Source organism: Lissotriton vulgaris, unplaced genomic scaffold, assembly GCF_964263255.1.
Source record: "Lissotriton vulgaris unplaced genomic scaffold, aLisVul1.2 SCAFFOLD_990, whole genome shotgun sequence".
NCBI classification, from domain to species: Eukaryota; Metazoa; Chordata; class Amphibia; order Caudata; family Salamandridae; genus Lissotriton; species Lissotriton vulgaris.
The window spans coordinates 82,721-104,354 of record NW_028255328.1 but is presented as its reverse complement, the minus strand read 5'-3'; the positions used below and the strand labels follow the sequence as shown (position 1 = coordinate 104,354).

Below are 21,634 nucleotides of genomic sequence, written 5' to 3'. Positions count from 1 at the left end.
GAACTTCTCACATAGTAGGATTCAATTATGCAACTTTTAAACTACTACTTTTAACTGCAACATATGGTTGTACCAGAGTTCTAACATTTTCTTTCATATTAATTTCTGTGAAATACCCTGTTCATCCTTAGTCATCACACAAACAATGTTATGCCCGAGTAGACTAATCTAACCTACCATGTACCCTGACTAATACCTACTTCTAATATAAACGCAGCGAGAGCGTTTGGTGTTTATAAATGTGTGTGCTAAATCTCTTCTGTATTGAGGCCACCAGGAGTCTTGGTTTCAAGTTTAGTCATTAGAAGAGTTGGTGCTACTGAGTTGTTACAATAAGTCACAATTGAAATAAAAGAAAAGGTGCCAAAACAGGTAGTGCTCTAAAATAATGTTTACCTTGGATATACTAAAGAAATATTTTTTTCTATGTTTATGGAATTTTTTGGCACATATGTACTTTGAAACACTGAATCAAGATGCCGCATTCTTATGTGATCAAGGCTACGTCTGACAGATGAAGCGCTTCATGGCGGAAGCTTTGTATTAAACTGATTTTTTCGGTAAACCAATGTGTCAACTGCCTTTCTGTTATATGCGGAAGAAACCAAGAACTTGCAAGAAGATACCTGACTCCGTTTCTGTTATTCCCTCATTCGGTTTGGAGTATGGCATCGGCCAGCTACAAAGAAAGACTGTGACTATTTCTTTTTTTGCTTACTTATACAAGCCTTCAGCCAGACCTCCTCATCTGCTGGTCTAACGTGTCCTATCATTCACATTCTTTTCTGTCCTCCACAGCATACATCATGGGCCAATTCTGCCATTGGCTAACTTCACTGTGAACAATGGCGTTCTGCTTTTTCACAAGGAGCACATCCACACACAAATTATTTTCATTTAGATCCAGGGACAACAATAAGAATGTGACATTTTGAGACCAAAACAGTATTTTTTATCTTGGTATGTACCTGGCATCCCCTCCCACAATACAAGTTTATAAAAACCGTGAAAAAAACATGAGTGGACAAGGTCTAAAAGCTAGCAGCCAACACCAGACCTAATGGCTTTGTCATTGGTCAATGGTTGTTTGAAATGCCATTAATACTTGTTTAAATTGTGTGCTCACTGGTTCATGCTTTGGGGTCTCACCTTCTAAATATGTTATCAGCGGGGGGATCTTCATTTTGAGGAGTTTTGCTAGAAATGGGTAATTTGAAGGAATCAGGCGCTCGAGAAGAGCCAAGACTGAAGTTCCCCTTTCGACATCACAGCGAGGATATGAAGAAATTACCTGAAAACCCACAACAAAGAATTCAGAAAGTGATTCTTTCATGAGTTCCTATTCTCTAGCCTTTAAAACTCCTGGAAATACTACCTTGTTCTCTACACAGTACTTAGTACCAACCACATTTTGGCTGTTTCTGTACAATGTAAGTAGCATGTCGTACTGATAACCAATTTACTGGAAATAAAACCATCAAATTCAAAAGGATAAATGCTGAGTTGAATTTAAGATCTCTATTAGTAGGTTGCATAGAAATGGCAGCAAACAACTTGGGAAGAGGGATCTGGTGGAATATGATGGGGGTGGAATGTGATACTCACCAGCAATCTTATGAAGAGTCTGTGTATTGGAATTTCTTTAGCTGTTTAGGTACAAAAGAACGAAGACAATGTCATACTCAATCCATGAATTACTGAGCAATACTTGCCAAAGGAAGACATATGGCTGACACACACACTTAAGACACCCAGCGGTACCTGTAAAGAAGATGATGGGTGATGGGTGGCATTTCAATGAGCCTCTAGCAGTCATGAGGATGCTTTGAAATTCCTGCAAATACTGGCAAAGGCACACCTACCACTAAGGAGCGCCCAGGGGTGTACAGTACCTTGACAGCCTATGCTGCAATTCTCTTCCTCCCTCCCTTAGCGGTTGCTGTCAAGAAATGAAAGCTGGAGGAGGAGCTACCTAAGCTGCCATGCACAGGTTCCTGCTACAGCTTTCATTGAGGGATAGAAGACTCCAGTGGGATAAGAGAGGATGCGTCATGAGCCGTGGACGTGCTTTACATCCTGACGGACCATGGAAAAATGGGAGCCATTTTCTGACAGCGGATACCCCAGAAGAAAAGAGGACTCCAGAGCATGTTCTTGCATATCTATTTTCTAATGAGGTTAACGACCTGGGGCAAGCAAGAACGAGCACATATTTTACCTGTTCCATTCTGCTCAGGAATCCTAAGATGAGTGATATATAAATAGACTAGGATACCATCTGCCCAGGTCACTTGCACTTTATCAACACATCCACTGGAAAGTTGCGGGGAGAGCTAATTGGATCCCTGGAATTATAGCAATTACAGGTATTCACCACCAGATGCGAATATCCTTCGTAACCTTGGAGTCAGTCAAAATATTTATTTTCACTTACCATCATTGAGCATGCATCCCTGCTTACAAGTGAGGGCCAATAACTAGCATTTTATTATGGAGCTGAAGTCCAAAATGTTGAACCAGAAACATTGCAGAGACAAATATCATAACTAAAAGTAACTCCATGGAGAAATAAAATACATCCCTGTTGTGGTCGGCAAAAGTAACAACACATACATAGGTACCATACCCAGCAGGGCATGATCAACATACTAGACAGAAGTAACATCATGGAGAGCAAGAATACTCCAAGGTTTGAAGAGGAGCATTAGAGCCCCGAGTAGCCTCATGGTGTGTGGAAACCTGGGATAGTTAGTACATTGCATTTAGGGGGTAGGAGCATTAACCAGACTAAGAGCTGAAACAAAAAGGAAAGTCACTTTATGTCTGACAAACTACAAAAAGTATATGGGGACTATTTACAAGCCCCTTGTGCCACCTGTGCATCACTTTTTGAGACACACCAGCAGTGCAACCTGATGCTTCATATTTACAAGGACAGGTAAAGCCACCCGGTGTGGCTTTTAATGCCCTTGTAAATATGGCCCTTTACACGCAACACTTTGTGTGGAACAGTTGTGCCATGGGTTTTGCTGTGAGATTTCCTGCGCAACACCCAAGGCTTCTGCCGCATTTCCAGATTTACAAGAAATAGTACACCTGGAAATGTGTCAGAATGCTACACCTCCCCAGGGGGAGGTATAGGGAGGTGCAACAAGAACAAATATTTTTATTTCTCCTCGTTGTTTACCTCTTTCTACGCGTACTGCATACTGCAGCACATTTAGGAAGAGGAAATTACCTATTGTGATTGTTTTTGTGCACAAAGGTATGCCTAACTGCATAAAAACAAAGATATGCCTTACTGCACACAAAAAATCATCCCTGTGACGCAGCCACCCTTGCACCATGGTACAAGGGTGCCTTCATAGGTTCATGGCAGCTAATTATGCACCAGCACTGGGAGAGCAAAGGGATCCATTATATCATTGTAGATATGAAGCATCCCGGTGGTTCGGAATTAACGCAGCGTGGCACAGCCAAATGGCTTGAGACACAGCAATTGGTTAATTCCTTGTGAATAAGGCTCACAGCGAGCAGCAACATCAGCACAGACACATATATCTCTAAAAGGAGAGCAATAAATGTTATTTGAAATGTTGACACCCACATTCTATAGTAACTCAACCATAACATCCTGAGCTAATGGACTGGTTCTTCAACTCATGCCTGATCATGACAAAGTAAGAGGGGATCTGGGAAGTGGAGGAGGAAGCATTAACCACCTTCAATGGTAGATCCCACTGTGTCAATGAGTAGGATGCTTAAGACTCACCACATTCATGAAAGTTGATGCTTGCTTGCTTATCTACAACAAGTAGCATCTGGCACAGTGCTGGCACAGATGAAGTATAGTCATCTTCCAGCATGTAGCTCAAAATCTCCTTCCAAAATCCCTGCAAGAAAGAGCAGCGAATGTGTTATTAGTATCATTAGCATTTAATAAGGCTGCATTCCCACAGATAAACAGTTATAGCCGGTGGGAGGGTTTCTGGTGGGTCTTCTGGAGATGGGGCTAAATTTGAATTATCCCCTTCCTGATACCATTCCTTGCTGATGGGGACCAAGACAGATCGCTGGTATTACACTGATGTAGCACCAACCCTGTTCAATGCTACAATCCGTGATTCTATATCCGAGCAATTATTTGCAGAGAATGAGTGAAACATTTATTCTCCAAAAACCCTGTGAGCAAGCTGCTTTGTAAATTATCTCATTATCTGCTGTTATCCTCATACCAATCACAAAACAGAACTATCTTTATAAATGTGCCAGAGTGTGTAAAGCTATGGCTGAAAATGAACGACCCTGTTGAAAAGAAATATTGGTGCTTGTTGTATCATCGGGCAAGTAGCAAATAGGAGATGCAGATTGAGTTTGTTTTGCAATGCGACAGATGTGCCATTCAATCTCGTTTGAAAGTGGCTATTTAGAATAATTTGGAAAACCTCCTGCCTCATTAAAAAAAATGAGGTAGGATTCGACAATCTTCTATGAATGCCGGAAATGCTGGGAATGAGGACTGCATGTGACAGCATACCTCTATCCCTGCAGCAGAGGAAACAGACTTTACATCGCGTCTCAAATCACGCTGTGCCTTAACAACATGGTCCAAACCACTAATAATAATAATAATGAGATTTATAAAGCACATAGCTGCGTCAGCTGCGTGTCCCAGCACTGGGGTATCAGTCCTATTATACAGAGTAAGAATATGAATTCCCCTAATCTAAGTTAGCCTGAAAAAACATGTTTTTAAATTCTTGCGATATCGTATTTGAGATTTTTCTTGCCTAAGCCAAAGTGGTAGGGAGTTCCACATCTTGCCTGCAAGTAGTTGAAGGAATGGCCTCCAATGTGAGCACTTTTGATTCTGGGGATAGATGCAAGAGAGGCATCAGCTGATCTCAGATTTCTATTAGGAAGATAAGGTGTGATCAGAGGTGAAGATATTTAGGGCCTTTATGATTGAGAATCTTGTGACAATAGCACATGGCGTTGAAATATACCCAATGCCTTAACGGAAGCCAGAGCAGCATTGGTAGAGCTGGGGCTGATGGTGAGTGCCTAGGCAGATGAAATAGCAGCCAAGCTGCCATATTCTGCACCGACTGTCGTCTTCTTCATCATGTCTGTGACACTCCGAGATACAGAACAATGCAGTAATACAGTCTCAACATGATTAAAGACTGGACCACTGTCTTTCTGGCAGCTTCTGGCAGGAAGACAAGATGTTTTTAAGGTATTTAAGGTCCCAACACATTGCCCTGCAAGACTCGTAATTGCTGTACGTGCCCTAATGTGTCTTTTCAATGCATTCCTTTATCAAGCAAGCCAATACAACCACTTCCCTGAAGGAAAGCGTTGTTGGACTAATGTTGTACTTTAAGTCCAACTCTTTCCCTACAGTTGCACAGACTGGAGTTGGAATAGTAAATACTATTCCAAAGTCCAGTGCTTTCCGAAGGCAAATCATGGTATTTTTTATTTATTTTTATTTTGGAAGTTTTCTATAGCGCTGGCCAGACCCGAGTGTATCGGAGCGCTTTACAACTAGATGAGGAGGAGACAACAATAAATGATAAGGCAAGGAAAGAGGGTGGAAAAGGAATGCATTTTAAACATGCATTCATGGTTCAGATCACTCTGTGCATAATTCCCACATACAAACCTGCAGCAGAGAGAGCTTTACTAAAACATACTATTATGTGAGTTAGAGGATAATGAAGATAACCTGGGAATTGAGGAGTCTTTGGACATTCTGCAATTTATATTTTGTACACGTCTAGTCTATTGACCCACCTTATTTCACTTCCTTCTCACTTACCTCGTCAGTATTTTTATGGCGTAATGCAATCTTATTGAGGAGCTGAGAGATTTGGATGTGGATGGTCTCTTCTTCAACATCAGAGTCAGGATCCATGCGACTAGTGCCCTGTGAAAATGTGGAAAAGCAAGAGAAGTAAAGTAACATATATTTTTACATCATTTTCACGGTGTTTTCTCTCCTCATGGAGGGTCAAGAGATTTGAGAGTGAAAACATCACAATTTTCAAAGCAAGGTTGTATTCACAGAGAGAACCTCTTGGCTTAAATTCAAATGTGAAATTAAAATCACTAGCCGCAAACATTTTAATAAAAATGTATAAATGAGGTCATGCACCCATGCTCCGCTCTACAGAGAATAAAGGTATATGGTCATTTGGCGGAGAAGTGTATAGCATTCAGATACAGTCAAAATACCGGTGGACCCACTTATAATATGTAAGGTTCTGATGCACTGGGCACTACATCTGAGACATTGCACCTCTGGCACCACAAGGCAGTCTCTCTTGCTCACTACAAAGATTGTGATGCCCCATGAGCCCTCCCCTTGCTGCATTATGGTACTTCTTACACTCAATAAGACAAAACCGGGAACTACATTTTGGGAGGCAGTGTTGATATGAAATACTGATTTGAAGTATGTTTGTGCTACTTTGTGTAGAATTTGGTAGTTTGCCCTGTTAGGCATTTCAACGACAAAGCTGGGTATGTCACAGGAAGGAGCCCACTAGATAATGTATTATCAGTGAAAAACACAGCTTATCAGTGCATTCGCTGAATGCCCATGTGCCTTGCCCAATCACCCAAGAAATTTCCCAGTTAGCCCCGGCAAAGTCTAAGGGCCAGTTGTCTCACATAGGCTGGATTGTGTGGTAGGCCTATGTACTGCATGTGAGCACTGCTGTTGAGACGTGTATGGAGCGAGTCCCATTCTCACAGTGTCTGAGCATCTTATTTCTTTGCACTCATGCCAGTCAACATGTGCATCTGGTTACTAAGTTGGGATCTAGGTATTCAAGCACCATTGTTACAATGCGATGCAACATAAGGACAGGCATCTGAATTGTTCCTGGCATGCTGCCTCTGGCCTGTGGTAAAAAAAAAACTATGGACAGTGTCTGGCTCATCTATTAGTTGAGCTTAATGGGAACCCAAGATTAAGATTAAGCATGGACTGCAGACACTCTGGATTATGGTCAGGCCCCAAGGAGATGGATACCAGACGTCATCAGTGGTGCCCAATCCCCACACATATTACTGAGCATGGACTTGAGTTGTGCATCTTGGTACAACTACTCTGTAACATGGATGCATTGGCCAAGCTTGAGGAAGTCCTACCTGGTTCACAGTGATCAAGAAGGTCATGGCACCTCTGCTGTTATGGAGGAATTGGTGAGACCATAAACCACTGTGGCCTACTCTCCCAGAGACACTGACAAAGCCAAGAATACTCCAGTTTTCAGACACCATGCCACCTGCCATTGCCCATGCTGCCACATATCACCTGCAGCCCCACAAGCACCAGTGAAGAGCACTGATCCAACACCCATTCCTGGCCCCTAGTCAGATGACAGGTGTTTCCTCCAGCTACTAGAGATAGGATCAAAGGGTAACTGCCCAAAGGACTTGAGATGGTCCAAGAAAAGAGAAGAAACAGAAGAAGTGCCCAATACAAAATCATACATGAGGCCTGTGGAAGAGGAGGGCAATGAAGGAGAAAGAGAATAACTAAAGGATATTATCAGACCACTTTCTGAAACTCGTTGATCACAACAGTGCACAACATAAGAGCAGGATAAAAGTTATAAAATTGCCAGAAGTGCCCCAGTACGAATCAAACCAGCTGCAATAGTTGAACTTCGGGACAATGACTCCACTTGCAGTTGACATCACTAACTCAGACCCCACAATAGTAAGGGTACACTAGGTTAAACTTTTTTACAATAATGGAAAAAACATAGATTGGGTGTACTGGAAGAATGACTCTTGAAGTGAAAGCTATAAGTAAATTCACTTGAGTGGTTTGGTTCACATCATGGGCACCCTGGAATGACAAGACATGAAGAAAAGGCATGTACAGTGTTGGCACTGATGGGCAGCTGCTGAATTTCAGGTGCAAATGTAAGCAGACAAATGGATAAGGGACACCCATAAAAGTGACGGAAGGAGAAAGACGCACTGGAGTGGAAGTAGGGAACATCAAGCTCAAATGAAGAACATCGAATGTCAAGGTGAGACTATGGGAACTAACGAGAGGGACATGAGGTCTATATTCCACCACCAGGGGCAAATATGTGACACTGCCGATGTATATTATATGGCAAAGTAACTACATTGGGATACAAGGGGGCTAAAAGGTCCACTTATTTCTTGTGTGCTGACTACTGTTGCTGTTCCCTAACACATTTACCTACCCAAATATGTACATCTGCCACTTACCTGCTCTTTGATAAGGAGGTTGGTTTTTTTAAGCACATAATCCATCACAGCTCTTCCGTTCACATCATAAAAACCTTTGGCTGTTAAACTGGACATTAAACTTAAAGTGGCAAGAATAACCTGTAATTGAGAAAAAAGGTAAGCATGGTTAGTGAGAAACCCTTTTGGTGTATGAATAGGAGAAAATCACACATTCCAGTGAGAAAGTAGCAAGGGAGTGTGAGAAAACCATGCATTCTCTCCTTCCTTTTGTCCACAGAGTAAACAGATATACATTTTTATCTGTGGAAAGCCAGTACCTGGATACAACCTTTTAACGTATGTTGTAAAAAGGGCTATTATGACAATCTGAGAATGAAACTTGAGTCAATTTAATTAAACTGTTTTTACAGAGTGTCTGACTGAAGTGTGATTGAGGGAATATTCAAATATTCCAGGTGGGCTACACCTTGTATAGGTGCCTGAGATTTGATAAAAGATTTAAAAAAAACATTGCAAAATATGCCTAGGTAGGTTACAACCAACAAAAAAGCTCTCAGGACCTGATATTGATTACAAAAATGCAAATGAGAATTCAATAGGCTGTGGATTCCACTGCTGAGGGAATAAAAAAAAACTAGAGTGGTCTGTGGGAAGAATGAAGGCCGCTGCCTAACTCCACCTGTAAGATTGAGCAGACATCCCCACACGGACAGCAGATAACAAATGGGCTGCAGTACTTAGAGTTCATTGTCCCACGCCTTGTTGTTTGGTTGATCCATATCACTTTCAAGAAGTCATTTTGGCTCAAGACCGTAAATAGTCACAGTCTCCTGTATCCAGTATTGAGTTAAAATTGACATCCCCAACATGGTTCTGTACGCTGTATATTTGCACAATCTGGCCACAATGGCTTCAACTGCCAAAGAATACATCCATGCTTGATTTCTGTGATTCTAACATTCCTAGCAGAGTCCTGTCTCTGATGTTCCTGGTTTAATCTGAAAAATATCTAAGGATAACTTGGTTTATATCGTGCCCTGAGGTTAAAAATGACAAACCCAATACACCTCTCAAAGAGAATCCAATAGAGACAAAGTTATGGCAATACAGCCTTTTGTTCGTTATCAAAAGAAAACAGCTTTGTTGATTTTCCTTTGTGCCTATGTCCTGTGCTTGCTAACATGCTGAACATAGTGATTCTGATGCTGAGTTACTTGCTTTCTCCATAGCACAGAAGCCAGGCACCTTGTGGACATACATGGCATCAAGAAAGTCACATATATTCCAATTTCTACATAAAATACATCTTTTATATCACAATCAGACTTTTCAAACGTGCACATTGAATATTATCCTGTATTATCGATCCACGTTTGGTGAGATTTTGCTAAGACATAGCCCAAATATTATTCTTGGAAGAGACATTTGAAATACCTTACACCACGGTTGTTAAAGATTTGAGGAGATTTTAATATTCTGAACTTCAAAACCCCTTATTTGATCATCAACATTCTCCTCCTCAGTGAGGGGTATTACAGATCAACTCAATGTGAAATACGACCAAATATGTTAACAGCATACACAAACTTTTTTTTAACACACATTTATTAAACAATTAGGGATCAACAACCTCTGGGATTGGGTCTGAAAATAATGCATTGACACAGACTAAGGCAGGAAAACTGGGATATGTCCACTTGGATAGGGAGACAATGGAACACAAGACACACTGAACTGACAGAAATGGCTGGAGGTTGCATGACCCAACACCTCCACTGAAGACTTGCCTTAGAGAAAGTCAACAGATTGTGGTGTGCAAACCACAGCTCTGAGTCCATGTAAGTAGGACTACTGCACTATGCAAAAACTGCATAACTTTAATTAGATTGAGTTGCTAATTATGAAAGTGCTTTAACACACGTATAATAGCTTGATGGTACCTTGCGATTGTCATCCTCAAGTACGTGACGGACAGCATCCAGATAAAAGGCACCTTCTGAATCTATTAAATAAAGCCATACACCAAATGTTCATAACACATAGATATTGACTTTTTCTAGTAAGATCAAGATTAATACATAAGTAGTGAAGTTTCCACTATCAACTGTGATTACCACCCTGAGGATCCTGTCTTTCAGTTTTGGTTTGTGAGTCTGTGACTGTGAGCCCCATGGGGCTATCAATGCATTCCTGTTTCGCCGTGCATGTCTGTGTCATCATGTTGCACTGAGCGTGTCTGTGTCGACCTGCTCCATATTTTATTTCCCTTTTTGTTCCTGTCCAGTGTCTATGTCAGGATCGGTTTTCACAGTGTCCCTGTTCCATTAATGGCTCACAATGGGAACAATTAACCGAAAAGAAAACAGTGGCACTCCTTTATTTCTTCACCATGATTCACATAATTGAAGTTGATGTAAACAAGACTTTATTCGTAAATTGCAGTGCTCTACCAGGAAAAGTTGGCAGTTAATGTAGCTGAAGAATATAAAATTGAAGTATTTTGCTTATAGCTGCACCATGTTGGACAAGTAAGGGAGTAAGTACAACTTAGGGCTCCGTATTCTATGACAAGCATTATATCCCTTTAACTATTTTCCCTGTCTACATCACACACTGCCACCCACCCACTGACAGTCTTACCAGTTTCCGAAAGGAGCTTGCAGAGCAGCTGTAATGTTGTGGCACGGGACTCTGCACCTATCCGCATCAAGCTACTTTCGAAATATTTAAGGACCTCACTAGAGTGAGAATGGGCTGCAGGAGTAAAGTGAAAAGAAAAAATAGACATAATTGAAAAATAACACAACATAAAATTATGCAAGAAGGAACTCAACGCAGGGGAGCAGCCCATCAAGGCCATTCTTCAACGCATGTCCAGGAGGTATGTTATCAATGGTCTGCAACATTTAATGATGATCTTACGAGCACATGGTACTCACGTGACTACTATAGCTGTATCTCGTACACTGGGCACCATATTCCAGTAGCAAGCCAACCAATGTACTGGGGGGGGATAATTACTGAAGCAATAGTAGCTTTTAAGACGATCAAGTTACGTGCAGGGCAGTGTACAGAAATTAATGTTACAGAGGACCTGATCCCTAGTAAAGGCCAATATATACTTGCAGTATCACAAATATATACATACATACATTTATGATCAACTCACCCAGTGACAGGATAATAGCCGTGGACAACTTGAGTGGCTCTTCTGTTTCATCGGAAATCCCACTTGAGGGTGTGCAGATCTGCCAATAACAAAGCCATAATAAATAATAATGGAAGCTAGGCTATCTGAAAGCCAATCCCATACATCCAGACAGCAAATAACTTCCAGTGGGGGAATGACAGCATAGGAGTTTGTCAGGACTTGTTGGGCCAAGATCCATACCACACTACAGAAAAATTAATTGTGCGGAATACATCATATTCAGGGTGCCCGATATTGGTGGAAGTGCAAATTCTCAGTTACCACTCTAAGATGGATGCCTTAGTTTCCTATGGTTTTTGGATAGTTTGTAGACTCAAAAGTCTGGCAAGATTGCAGAAGGTAGTGGTACTTAATGCTTTTAACAAAGCTGGCACTAGTGGCGGCTATTCAACGTAATCAAGACGAAGGCTGTTGTTACACTTCATCTTGGTTTATCTCTGGGGATAGTAAAGCTGTTCCCCTTTTGCGTCCTACAGTGTCTGGCAAGCATAGTGGGTTGCATGCTTTTCAGAGCAGGCCTTTTTTGCTTCACTTTTTGCCCATTTTGCGTCCCAGGTCTCTAGTCAGCAGAGTTTGATTTGATTTATGCATTTGTAGAGCGCGCGAATGCCCAAAGGCGTCTTGGCGCTGTGATTCAGCTCTGACTCTTGAAGATGTTGATTTAGGGATATACTGAGAAAAGCCACGTTTTAACTTCCTTTCTGAATGATTTCAATGATGGACTGTTTTTTATATCAAGCGGTAGTTGGTTCCAGATTCTTGCCGTGTGTACCAGGAAGCTTCTTCCGCCCCAGTTTGCTCTCTTGAATCTTCGTACCGTGATTGTTTTCTTTTGGCTGGATCTGAGAGGTCTATTTGGCTCATATAGTTTTAAATGGGTTTTTAGAAATTGTGATCCAATTCCATTGATTGCTTTATATGCTAGGCATAATGTTTTGAATTGTATCCTCTTTTCGATTGGTAGCCAGTGTAGATCTCTAAGTTTATGGCTGATTCTTTCAAATTTTGGTATCCCTAGTATCAGCCTGGCTGCTGTATTGTGCAGACGTTGGAGTTTGATTAGGATTTTCTTCCTGGCTCCAGCATATAGGCCGTTCCCGTAGTCCAGTCTGGACAAGGCTAATGCTGTCACCACTGTCTTACGTGAGTCATGTGGTAGGTCGGGTAGGATTTTCTTAATCATTTTTAGAATGTACCACAGTGATGATGCCAGTTTATTCGCTTGGGCATCAAAGGAGAGATTAGTATCTAGAGTGATTCCCAGATTTTTTACCTTTTCTGTTGGTTCAGGACATCCTCCTAGTTCTTTTGGCCACCATGAGTGGGACCATATTTTTTTGTCCCCTCCTAGTATCATGACCTCACTTTTGTCCCCGTTTAGTTTTAGACAATTTGTTCTCATCCATTGGCTGATTTGTACCATGCAGATTTGAAATTTTTCTGCTGTGTTGTCTACGTCTTCATTTATTGAAACCACAATTTGGGTATCGTCAGCGTAGGATATTGGGGTGAAGCCACAGTTCCTTATTAGTTGTGCAAGGGGAGTTACATACAAATTAAAAAGAGTGGGGCTCATCGAGGAGCCCTGCGGGACTCCACATGGTAGGTTGAATTGATTAGATTTTGCCTCTCCCGATTCTATTGAGAAAGTTCTATTCTCTAGATAGGAGGCGATGAGTGCACAAGCTGATTCATGTAGTTGTGCTGTTTTCAGGCGTGTTATGAGGATCTCATGGCTGACTGTATCGAAGGCCGCCGATAGATCAAGTAATATCAAGGCGGCCTTCGATCCGTTGTCCAGTACTTGTCTGAGTTCCTCCACCGCTGTAATAAGGGCAGTTTCTGTTCCGTGCCCAGAGTGGGGAGCGATTGTTTCTGTCGGTGGCTTCATTAGGGCCTTTTTCTGTTCTCACTGCCACTCGTTGTTTCTGCTGTACCACTTCATTTTTTTTTCTTTACCGGCATTCAGTTCTCGCACTTTGGTCCTCATCAGAGATGCTTGTCTTTTGTTTCCCATTCATTCCAGATTCCACATGCCAGCATTGCTATTTCATGCTTATGGCCGTCAAGTTGTGCACCTGTTTTCAGAGGGCCTTCTTATATATGGACTGGGGTCTTGAATGCTTCAAGTTTGGATTGTAAGGATATTCCAGAAATGTTGTGTATTTGGGTTATTTGAACTAAATTGTGGGGTAGTTTCTGCACATATTGACTTTAGGAACCTTAGTGGGATAAATACTGAATTTCCTTTGATTGATGGCATTAATCAAATGTATATGATATAGCCTTATTAATATTAAATATATAGATTTAAGATTGGGTGTACTGTTGTTGGGAATGTCATGAAGAGTCCAGTATATGTTATATAATAAAGTCTAACTGGGCAATTGAACCTCCGAGATAAGCTTTGTTAGTATTATGTCTCTGTTGTAAACCATTGTTATTGGGTACAGTTTTTTTCTTTCAGGTCCCCATCCTTGGTGTTCCCCCTGGGTCCCTTCCCTTTCCCTGTCACTCTGTTCCTCTGTTACCTATTATCAGAGCCAGAGCTGCCGGGAGGCAGAGTTATGGGGGGTTCTGGCACAGGAGCTCTCAACACTGACAGATTTATATCCATTGTCTTCGTTCTTTGCATCCTAGAAGCAAATTGGTTCATACAGGATTTTTATGGATTATAATTTAATATTTTATGCAAGAGAGTTCCCAAATGTTGCCCTTTAAAAACACTCCTACTATAAATTGGATTAAGGTAGAAACTTTATTTGTTACAATATGTTACACAGGAAATGTCTGGCACCTCCCACTGAAATACTTTGTTTGTCCTCATGTATATACTTACCAGGTGATGCAGGACGGCAAGCACGGTTGGCACAGTTCCATTCAGCGCTCTGCAACTCTTAGTAACAGCTGCCTTGATGCATAACTCAAGGGTCTGCAAGGAGATAAGAAAATTGAGATGAGGCCAAAGGGCAGTTTGTACAAATGATGATGGTCAGTGGTGAATTACAAACTTCAAAGTGTAAATTCTGTCTGAATGCAAGAGTGAGTTGGTGTGTGAATGAGCTCTCTTGTGTACTAATTCTAAATACATATGACCACAAATAGATTTTGACAGATGACCCTGCTTATGTCCCTTTTTTCTTTCCTGGTTGCTCTGTTTTCTTGACTCACAGTGCCTTAAGATCTCTCAGATCCACATAGTGATTTCTGTAGAGGTTATCTGTTGGAGTCAGATGTTGGATTTAAGTCCATCAAAGAACCAGAAGAGAACATGTTCAGCATTTAACAGGGGCATGCCCTAACACATGTAGCCTAGACTCACTCGTCATCATAGGTCCTGTATTCTTAGCCACTGTTGATGATGGCTCTTGCCTTGGTTTCCTAGTTCTCTTGGTGGTTCTAGTTCTCTTGGTTGTCTGCTACTCCTTCTTCTTATGGCACTGTCGAGATCCTCTTGGCCATCTTAGTCCCTTCCTTCATGGCCTTGGTCTTCCTGCTCCTGGTCTTCCTGCTGGTCTTGGCCTTAATGGTACCCATCAGTTTTGTTGGGATGTACGTTGTTACGACGCGTGGTATTACCACGCGTACCGTTACAACGCGTATTTTACAACGCAAGTCGTTACCACGACTTGCGCTGTAGGGGTGCGGACTTAGTACTAGTTTAATTTACTATTCCAACACCAGCCTACGTACAGTAGGGAAGGTGTTGGAATAGTAAATCTACTATTCCTTGTCCTTTAGCGCCCTCCAGCGCAAGTCGTGGTTACGACTTGCGTTCTAAAATACGCGTTGTAACGGTACTGCGGGGTAACATCCGCGTCGTAAAGGATGTTCCCCATTTTGTTGATCTCTCTTTCCTTTTCAAATCACCATTCTGCCTTTGCTTTTCCTGTACCTAGTTCTCCTGATGTGTGTCCCGTTGTGATTCCCTTGATAGTTGTGTCCTCTTGGTGGACCTGGTAATACTAGTGCTCCTGGACTTCCTGGTTGCCCTGGTCCCTCTACTCCTCTTGGTCATTCTCCTCTTCCTGGTCTTCCACCTATAGGTTTTCCTCTTCATGCTCCTGGTTTACCAGGTCTTCCTTTTCATAGTTCTCCTAATCTTCGTATTGATTTTCATGTTCTACTTTTTCTAGGTCTCTTCCTCCTGATCATCCTCTTATTCTACTTTCCCTTCTGTCAACTCATATTTTCCCCAAAATCATCCTTCTGGTCTTCATCTACATATTCTTGGTCCTGGTCTTCTAGGTATTGGCCATTGGCCATAAGTAGCCCTTATCCTCCTGAGATCCTACTTCTGTTAAAAGGATTATCTTTACCATGGTGCTTATTGCTGTGTCCCTCCTAGTTGTTCTTCTGGTGCTCTTGCCCTGGTGTTCTTCAATCTTTTCATTCTTCTGGTCCCAGTCCTGCTGGTCCTCATGATCTTCATTGTCCTTATGTTCATGGTCCAGCTAATCTTGGCCATCCTCTTCCAAGGTCCTCTGGATCCTCTGGTGCTGTTACTCCTAGCAGTCCTGGTGTTGGCCTTCAGGTTTGTCATGGTGGTCATGGTGGTGGCTGCTGTTCTGGACCTCCTAGCCTCTGCTTTCTCTTCATGGTCTTCTTCCTCTTACTGGTCTCCCTCCTCCTGGTTTTCCTCCTTATTTTCCTAGTCCTCTTAGAAATCCTTTTCCTATTCTTCCTGGTCTTGATCCTCTTGGTTTTCCTAGTTCTTGTACATGGTATTGGTCTCCTGTTGGTTCAAGTTTTCCAAATCCTTCTGGTGGTCCTGGAGTTTCTAAACTTCTTGGCTGTCCTGGACCCTCACCTCCCCTTCTACTCATCCTCATGGCCATCTTCCTCCTCATTCTGTGTAGGGTCTTCACAGTGGTGTAGGTTCTCCATGTTGACCTGCCCATCTTCTTCCTTCTTGTTCTGGTGGTACTGGTCCTCCTGATGACCCTCCCTTTCCACTTGCTAATCCTTCTCCATTTCATTCCATTCCAAAGTAGCTTTATTCGAAGTATACTCATAAAAGCACAAAACAAAAAACATTTAGATATAGTTAAAAATGCCTTGGCTGGATAGTTGAAAATGTTTGATAAAACTTAGATCTCAGAGCAAATGGACGAGATAAAAGTTACACCCAATTAAAATAATCAATCACGTTCAGTGGCCAGGCTAGGGAAGTTCAAATTAATGCTCACCAAAGAATGACCCAGATTTAGGTTTCAGCCTTATAGCCCACGCCCATCCTAGGAATTTGGCTACCGCTATTGTGATAAATTGTAAAGCGCTGGTGCGCATAAGCCTTTCCGCTTCGGCGCTCCTAAATGTGCAAAGTAGTTTGCACACTGGAGCCAGCCAAACTCGCCTAGGGAGTGCATAGGCGGAACAGGCAAAACTCAGGTGGGCAACTGTTTCGCTATGACTCCCACAGGCAGGACAGATGTTATTACCTGTGGGAGTCCACCTGGACATAAGGGACTTTAAAGGTAAGGAGCCTGCCCTGAGTTGGAAGTAAAGCTTCCTATCTCTCGGCCTTGTGATATTATCCCAATAGGATTCTAATCTGGGTGTGAGTTTTGTTTCTAAGAAGATTCCCACCATAGAAGATAAGTCAGAGTTACTCCAAGCATTAAAAGCAGCCCACTCCCAATACTTCTCTTTTAGGATGTTTTCAGAGGGAAAAGAAGCCTCTAATGGGTTCTCCCATAGCATTCTCATTTCCAGGCCAATCAGGCTAATCCTAACACCTCTTAACCAACCGGTTTTGTGGAAGGCATCAGATTTTATTACATCCAGAAAACCTGAGGCATATGATGAGAGTTCAGGTGTCGTTCACAACCTGCGCCAATATAAAATCGGACGTAAATTGGCGACATCAATAATAGCTTTTCCACATAAATCCTATCTAAGTGGCTTAAGAGGGGTGCTTTGTGGGAGATTGGTAATGCTACGGAGGAGCTTATTTTCAGAAAGAGTTAAAGGAGCTGCTTCCTCAAACCCCCATAATTCGGTGCCATAAAGCGCGGAGCTAACAGCTTTAGATTCATGAACTTGGAGGACTGGTCTAATTGGTTTTGTTAGAGACCTTTTATACTCCAGGCTTAAAGCTCCCGTAACTTGTCGATGTTTCAGGGCTGCTAAAGCTATATGGCAGTCCCACTTCAGGTTCTTCTCTAACTGTATACCCAAATAGGTAAAAGCCCTGACCAGTTCAAGTGGTTGTTTATTCATAAAAACCCTCCCCTTAAAACTTCAATGCGGATTAAAAGCCATTAATTTAATTTTTGACACATTAACTTCCAGGCTTTGAGCAGCACAAAAATCTTTAAAAATTGATAGAGCTCGCTGGAGGCCACTAGGAGTCTTGGAAATAATTAATGGGTCATCTGCAAACATTAAAATCAGAATTTGTACACCTGCTGGAGAAGGGGCATCTGAATTCACTGGCAACAAACGGTCCACTATTCCATTAATATACAAAGAGAATAACGTTGGTGCCATGGCACAGCCTTGCCGTACCCCTCGTTCAACCAGAAACTGGGTGGTGACCCTACCCTGCCCTCCCCAGCGGATTCTAGCATGATTGCCCTTGTGTAGCCTTATTATGAAAGTTAGGATGTCGTCCGAAAGGCCTAATTCCCTCAACGTCACCCATAACAGGGAACGGGGGACAAGGTCAAAAGCTGAACGTAAATCAACAAAGGCAGCATAAAGGCTGCCCTTGCCCAATGTCACAGTCTTCCACTATAAAAGAATAAAATTAATGACTTGATCAATGGTGCTAGTGTATTTACGGAAACCCTCTTGGAAAGGGGACAATATACTATTCTCTTCAATCCAGTCTAAGATATTGTTCAGGATCAACCTCCCAAACTACCTTCTGAATCGTATCTATCAAGCTGATAGGTCTGTAATTCCCCGGTTGAGTTTTATCTCCTTTTTTATATACTGGAATTATCACGGCCCCTTTCCAGGAAACAAGGATCGGGCACCCTGGGCTGTTGCATTTGCCATCAACAAGTTGTATCTACCCCATCGTATTTTGTTGTAGAGGAACACATCCGCAGGGACACCATCGAGTCCTGGTGCTCTACCTCCAGCAACTGCACTAAGAGCTGCTAAAACTTCTTTGTCATTAAAAGCCTCATCAGTATAAAAAACATAACTAACTTCTTCCATTTGATCCTCTAAAGGGTTACGCGCATATTGGGGCCTAAAGTAATTAACCCATCCTTCATGGGAGACATGACTTAGGGGCTGATCATGTTGACCCCCTCTGCCTCACTTAATGATATTCCAGAATAATTTGGCATTATTCTGCAAACTAGCTTCTTTTTGGTCCTGCCATCTAAGCTCATCTCATAGGCACTTGGCTTTATGGATAGCTTTTTTTATTCATATCTTGCAGTACGGACAGTACCCATTTCCCCAACCCCGGTAGCATTGCCAAGGGCAATTCTTGCTTGCATACATTCATTGTTATACCACGAAAGGGTTTGGAGTCAGCTAGTTTCTGGCTTCTATGGCGCTTAATAAAGTGGCTACTTGTACTTCTTCTCCTCTTTGGCCTCCTGGTTCAGGTCCTTCTGGTCTACTTCATTCTACTTATTCTCCTGGTTTTACTGATCCTCCTCTTTGTCTTGGGCATGCTGGGCCTTATGTCCGTGGGGTCTCAGTCATCCTGGTCGACTGTGGTTTTTGGCTGCCTGATCCTCCAGGTTTTTCCCACGGTCCTCCTGCTATTGCTTTCTCTTCATTATCTTGGAAATCCAGTACCGTGTGTTCCTAATCCTGCTAGTGATCTTGGTCCTCCTCCTCCTCCATTCAGTTGTACTGAACTTTTTGGAGAGTCTTGTTCACTTGTCCTCCTCCTCTGTTTGACCTCCCTTTCACCCTCCTGTTTCTCCCTGTTCATCCTACAGGTCCTCTAGTTATCTGCCTGCTTCTCCAAGTGATCCACACTCCACTGATTTAGTCTCATCCCAAGTCAGCAAAATACACCCTCAAGCCAAAGGGCACACTTAGATGTAGCATGTGTGGATGAACACTATTGGAAATACATGTTCCCCATTTGTTCATGTTAGATAGTAAAATACAGACATAATTAGGGTGCTCCTCTAAAACCTGGATCCATGTATGTGCCGCTACATCTGTTTCACTATTAACAGTTGTGGACCAGGATTGCTCAATGTCCCTCTTGCACCCCTGCACACTGTGAACCATGGGAGTACAGAGGAGCCTAAAAGGATAGTGTTTGCTTATGAGAATCAAAGGCAAGGTGGAGGCAGGAGCTGCAACACAGAAGATGGGCGACGACTAAAAGCAGTTTTAGGAACACATTTAGCTACACAGATGCTAATGAGGAGAATGATCACCTGCAATGAAGGCTTGGAAGACTCATTTGGGGAACAACCTCAAATTATGTATATGGTCAATATGCCATACAACAAAATTCTGTCATGTTTTTATGTTTGTAGCTGGTATTCTATTACAAGTGGAGACTGTCAAAAGAAGGACTTGTAAGGAAATTTGAACATCCTGTCTTTTTAACTGTAAGTGCTCAGACCTAGCAGAAACTGTTCCACTTAGATCCTCAACATTAATCTACAATTCTCAAGCCTCAAAAACAATAGTTCTGTGGAAATGAAAATTGGCAGATTGGAGACGTAATGATTCTACTAGTGTGTCCACCAAGGTCTACGTCACTCTTGCTTTTTCAGCTAATACAGTTCGCACGTCTCTAACTACGGACTCTTTCCTTTGCTAATATTTGTTTTTATAGCAACTAAAAGTAGTATTCTATAATTCCAAAACATTATTGATTACCAACATGATACATTTCCAGTGCTCCTCTTAAGACTTCACTGATGTACCTGTATGTTCGGTCACCAGGAGTGCAATGTAAAGTCACGGGGCTCCTTAGTGAAGGTCATTTGTAAATGTACTTGTATTTCACAGGGTGTAAGCAGCCTCTCAGACTAGAGAAAATGAAATGGCACACTGTTTGTTATAAGAGGTCATTAGGGCTTTAGTAAGCCCAATTACTGCTTGGGACCTATGTCAGGGCTCTAGTGACTGAAGATCTGCTATTTTGTTATGATTAACGCATCAAGATGGAGTGTCAGTATGCTCAATTTCACTTCCATAACCAATTTTACTTACCCAGTATCACACCAACAGGTGAAGCAAATTTCAGCACTGTTGATGTTTATTTAAATTCTAGCACAATTGCTTTGGTACACATTTCTCCTTTATTAATCCCGATTTCATATGTAACAAATACAAATGTGCATTTTGCTTCTCTGGCTGCCTTCATGGATTGTGTGCTAATCACAATTGAGCTGGTTCAGTATTTGGAATTAATGTTGGAAAACTATATTCCCTGTAATCCCTTCATCTCCCAAAACAATACACCAGCTCAAAACTGAAATAATTACCAGGCATGAATGTGTCAAATAGCGGGGAATTACTGTCCGAATTGGTGCGGTGGTTCTATTTCTCAGGGGTACCCAAGGGGAAAACTTGGAATCATACATTTTTCCTACATCCCAAAATTTCTGATACCCACAACATTGCTACTGTCGGGAGCGAAATGCCAATATGTTGGCCCAATGTACACATGATGGAGTCCTGAACCATCTCACAACTCCACCTGTGGTGTAACTAACTCACCAATGTAATACTGTAGTTCTGTATTCAACCCTCATTTCTCAATAATGTAGTGTTTCATTGCAGCTAATCTCTCATTATGGGATACAGTGTTCATTATGAGTGGATCATTTGGGATTGGTTGAAGTGGCAAGCATGGACAGCAAATAAAGGTCACACTCACCGTGAGCAAACAAAATGCCATATCAGCAGGCAGCTGGGACTGGAGCCTTTCAACTTCATTGACCAACCAAGGAAGCTCCTTATCTAGTTGCTCCTCTGGCAGAACGGAGGCCAAATGTCCCAGAGTGGTGATGACCTGCCCCCAGACCTGTTAAGGTAAATTGCACCAGGTTTTCAGTTCCACACACTAGACATTAACTACTAAGATAAGATGAGCCACATGTGGAAGTATAGGGTTCCCTGGAGAGGCAGCTGCACTTGACATCTGTTCACTAGGAAGTGATTCTGTCATGCAAAGGCAGTGGTATGTTTCACTGGCAGAATATTCCAATAGACAAAATTGATTCTCTAAAATAG

At 42.1% G+C, this 21,634-nt stretch overlaps 1 protein-coding gene across 1 annotated transcript in view; it reads right to left on the bottom strand.

The window, feature by feature from the left end:
* LOC147659165 (maestro heat-like repeat-containing protein family member 1) overlaps nt 1-21,634 on the bottom strand; it is a 77,602-nt gene that overhangs the window by 22,747 nt on the left and 33,221 nt on the right. Inside the window, exons 8-16 of the mRNA XM_086951925.1 lie at nt 21,279-21,425; nt 14,295-14,387; nt 11,414-11,492; nt 10,885-10,998; nt 10,185-10,246; nt 8,263-8,382; nt 3,773-3,893; nt 1,606-1,646; nt 1,150-1,291 (exon numbers count right to left, since the gene is read on the bottom strand). Coding sequence (XP_086808051.1) covers nt 1,150-1,291; nt 1,606-1,646; nt 3,773-3,893; nt 8,263-8,382; nt 10,185-10,246; nt 10,885-10,998; nt 11,414-11,492; nt 14,295-14,387; nt 21,279-21,425 — 919 coding nt within the window. The remainder of the gene's footprint in view (nt 1-1,149; nt 1,292-1,605; nt 1,647-3,772; nt 3,894-8,262; nt 8,383-10,184; nt 10,247-10,884; nt 10,999-11,413; nt 11,493-14,294; nt 14,388-21,278; nt 21,426-21,634) is intronic.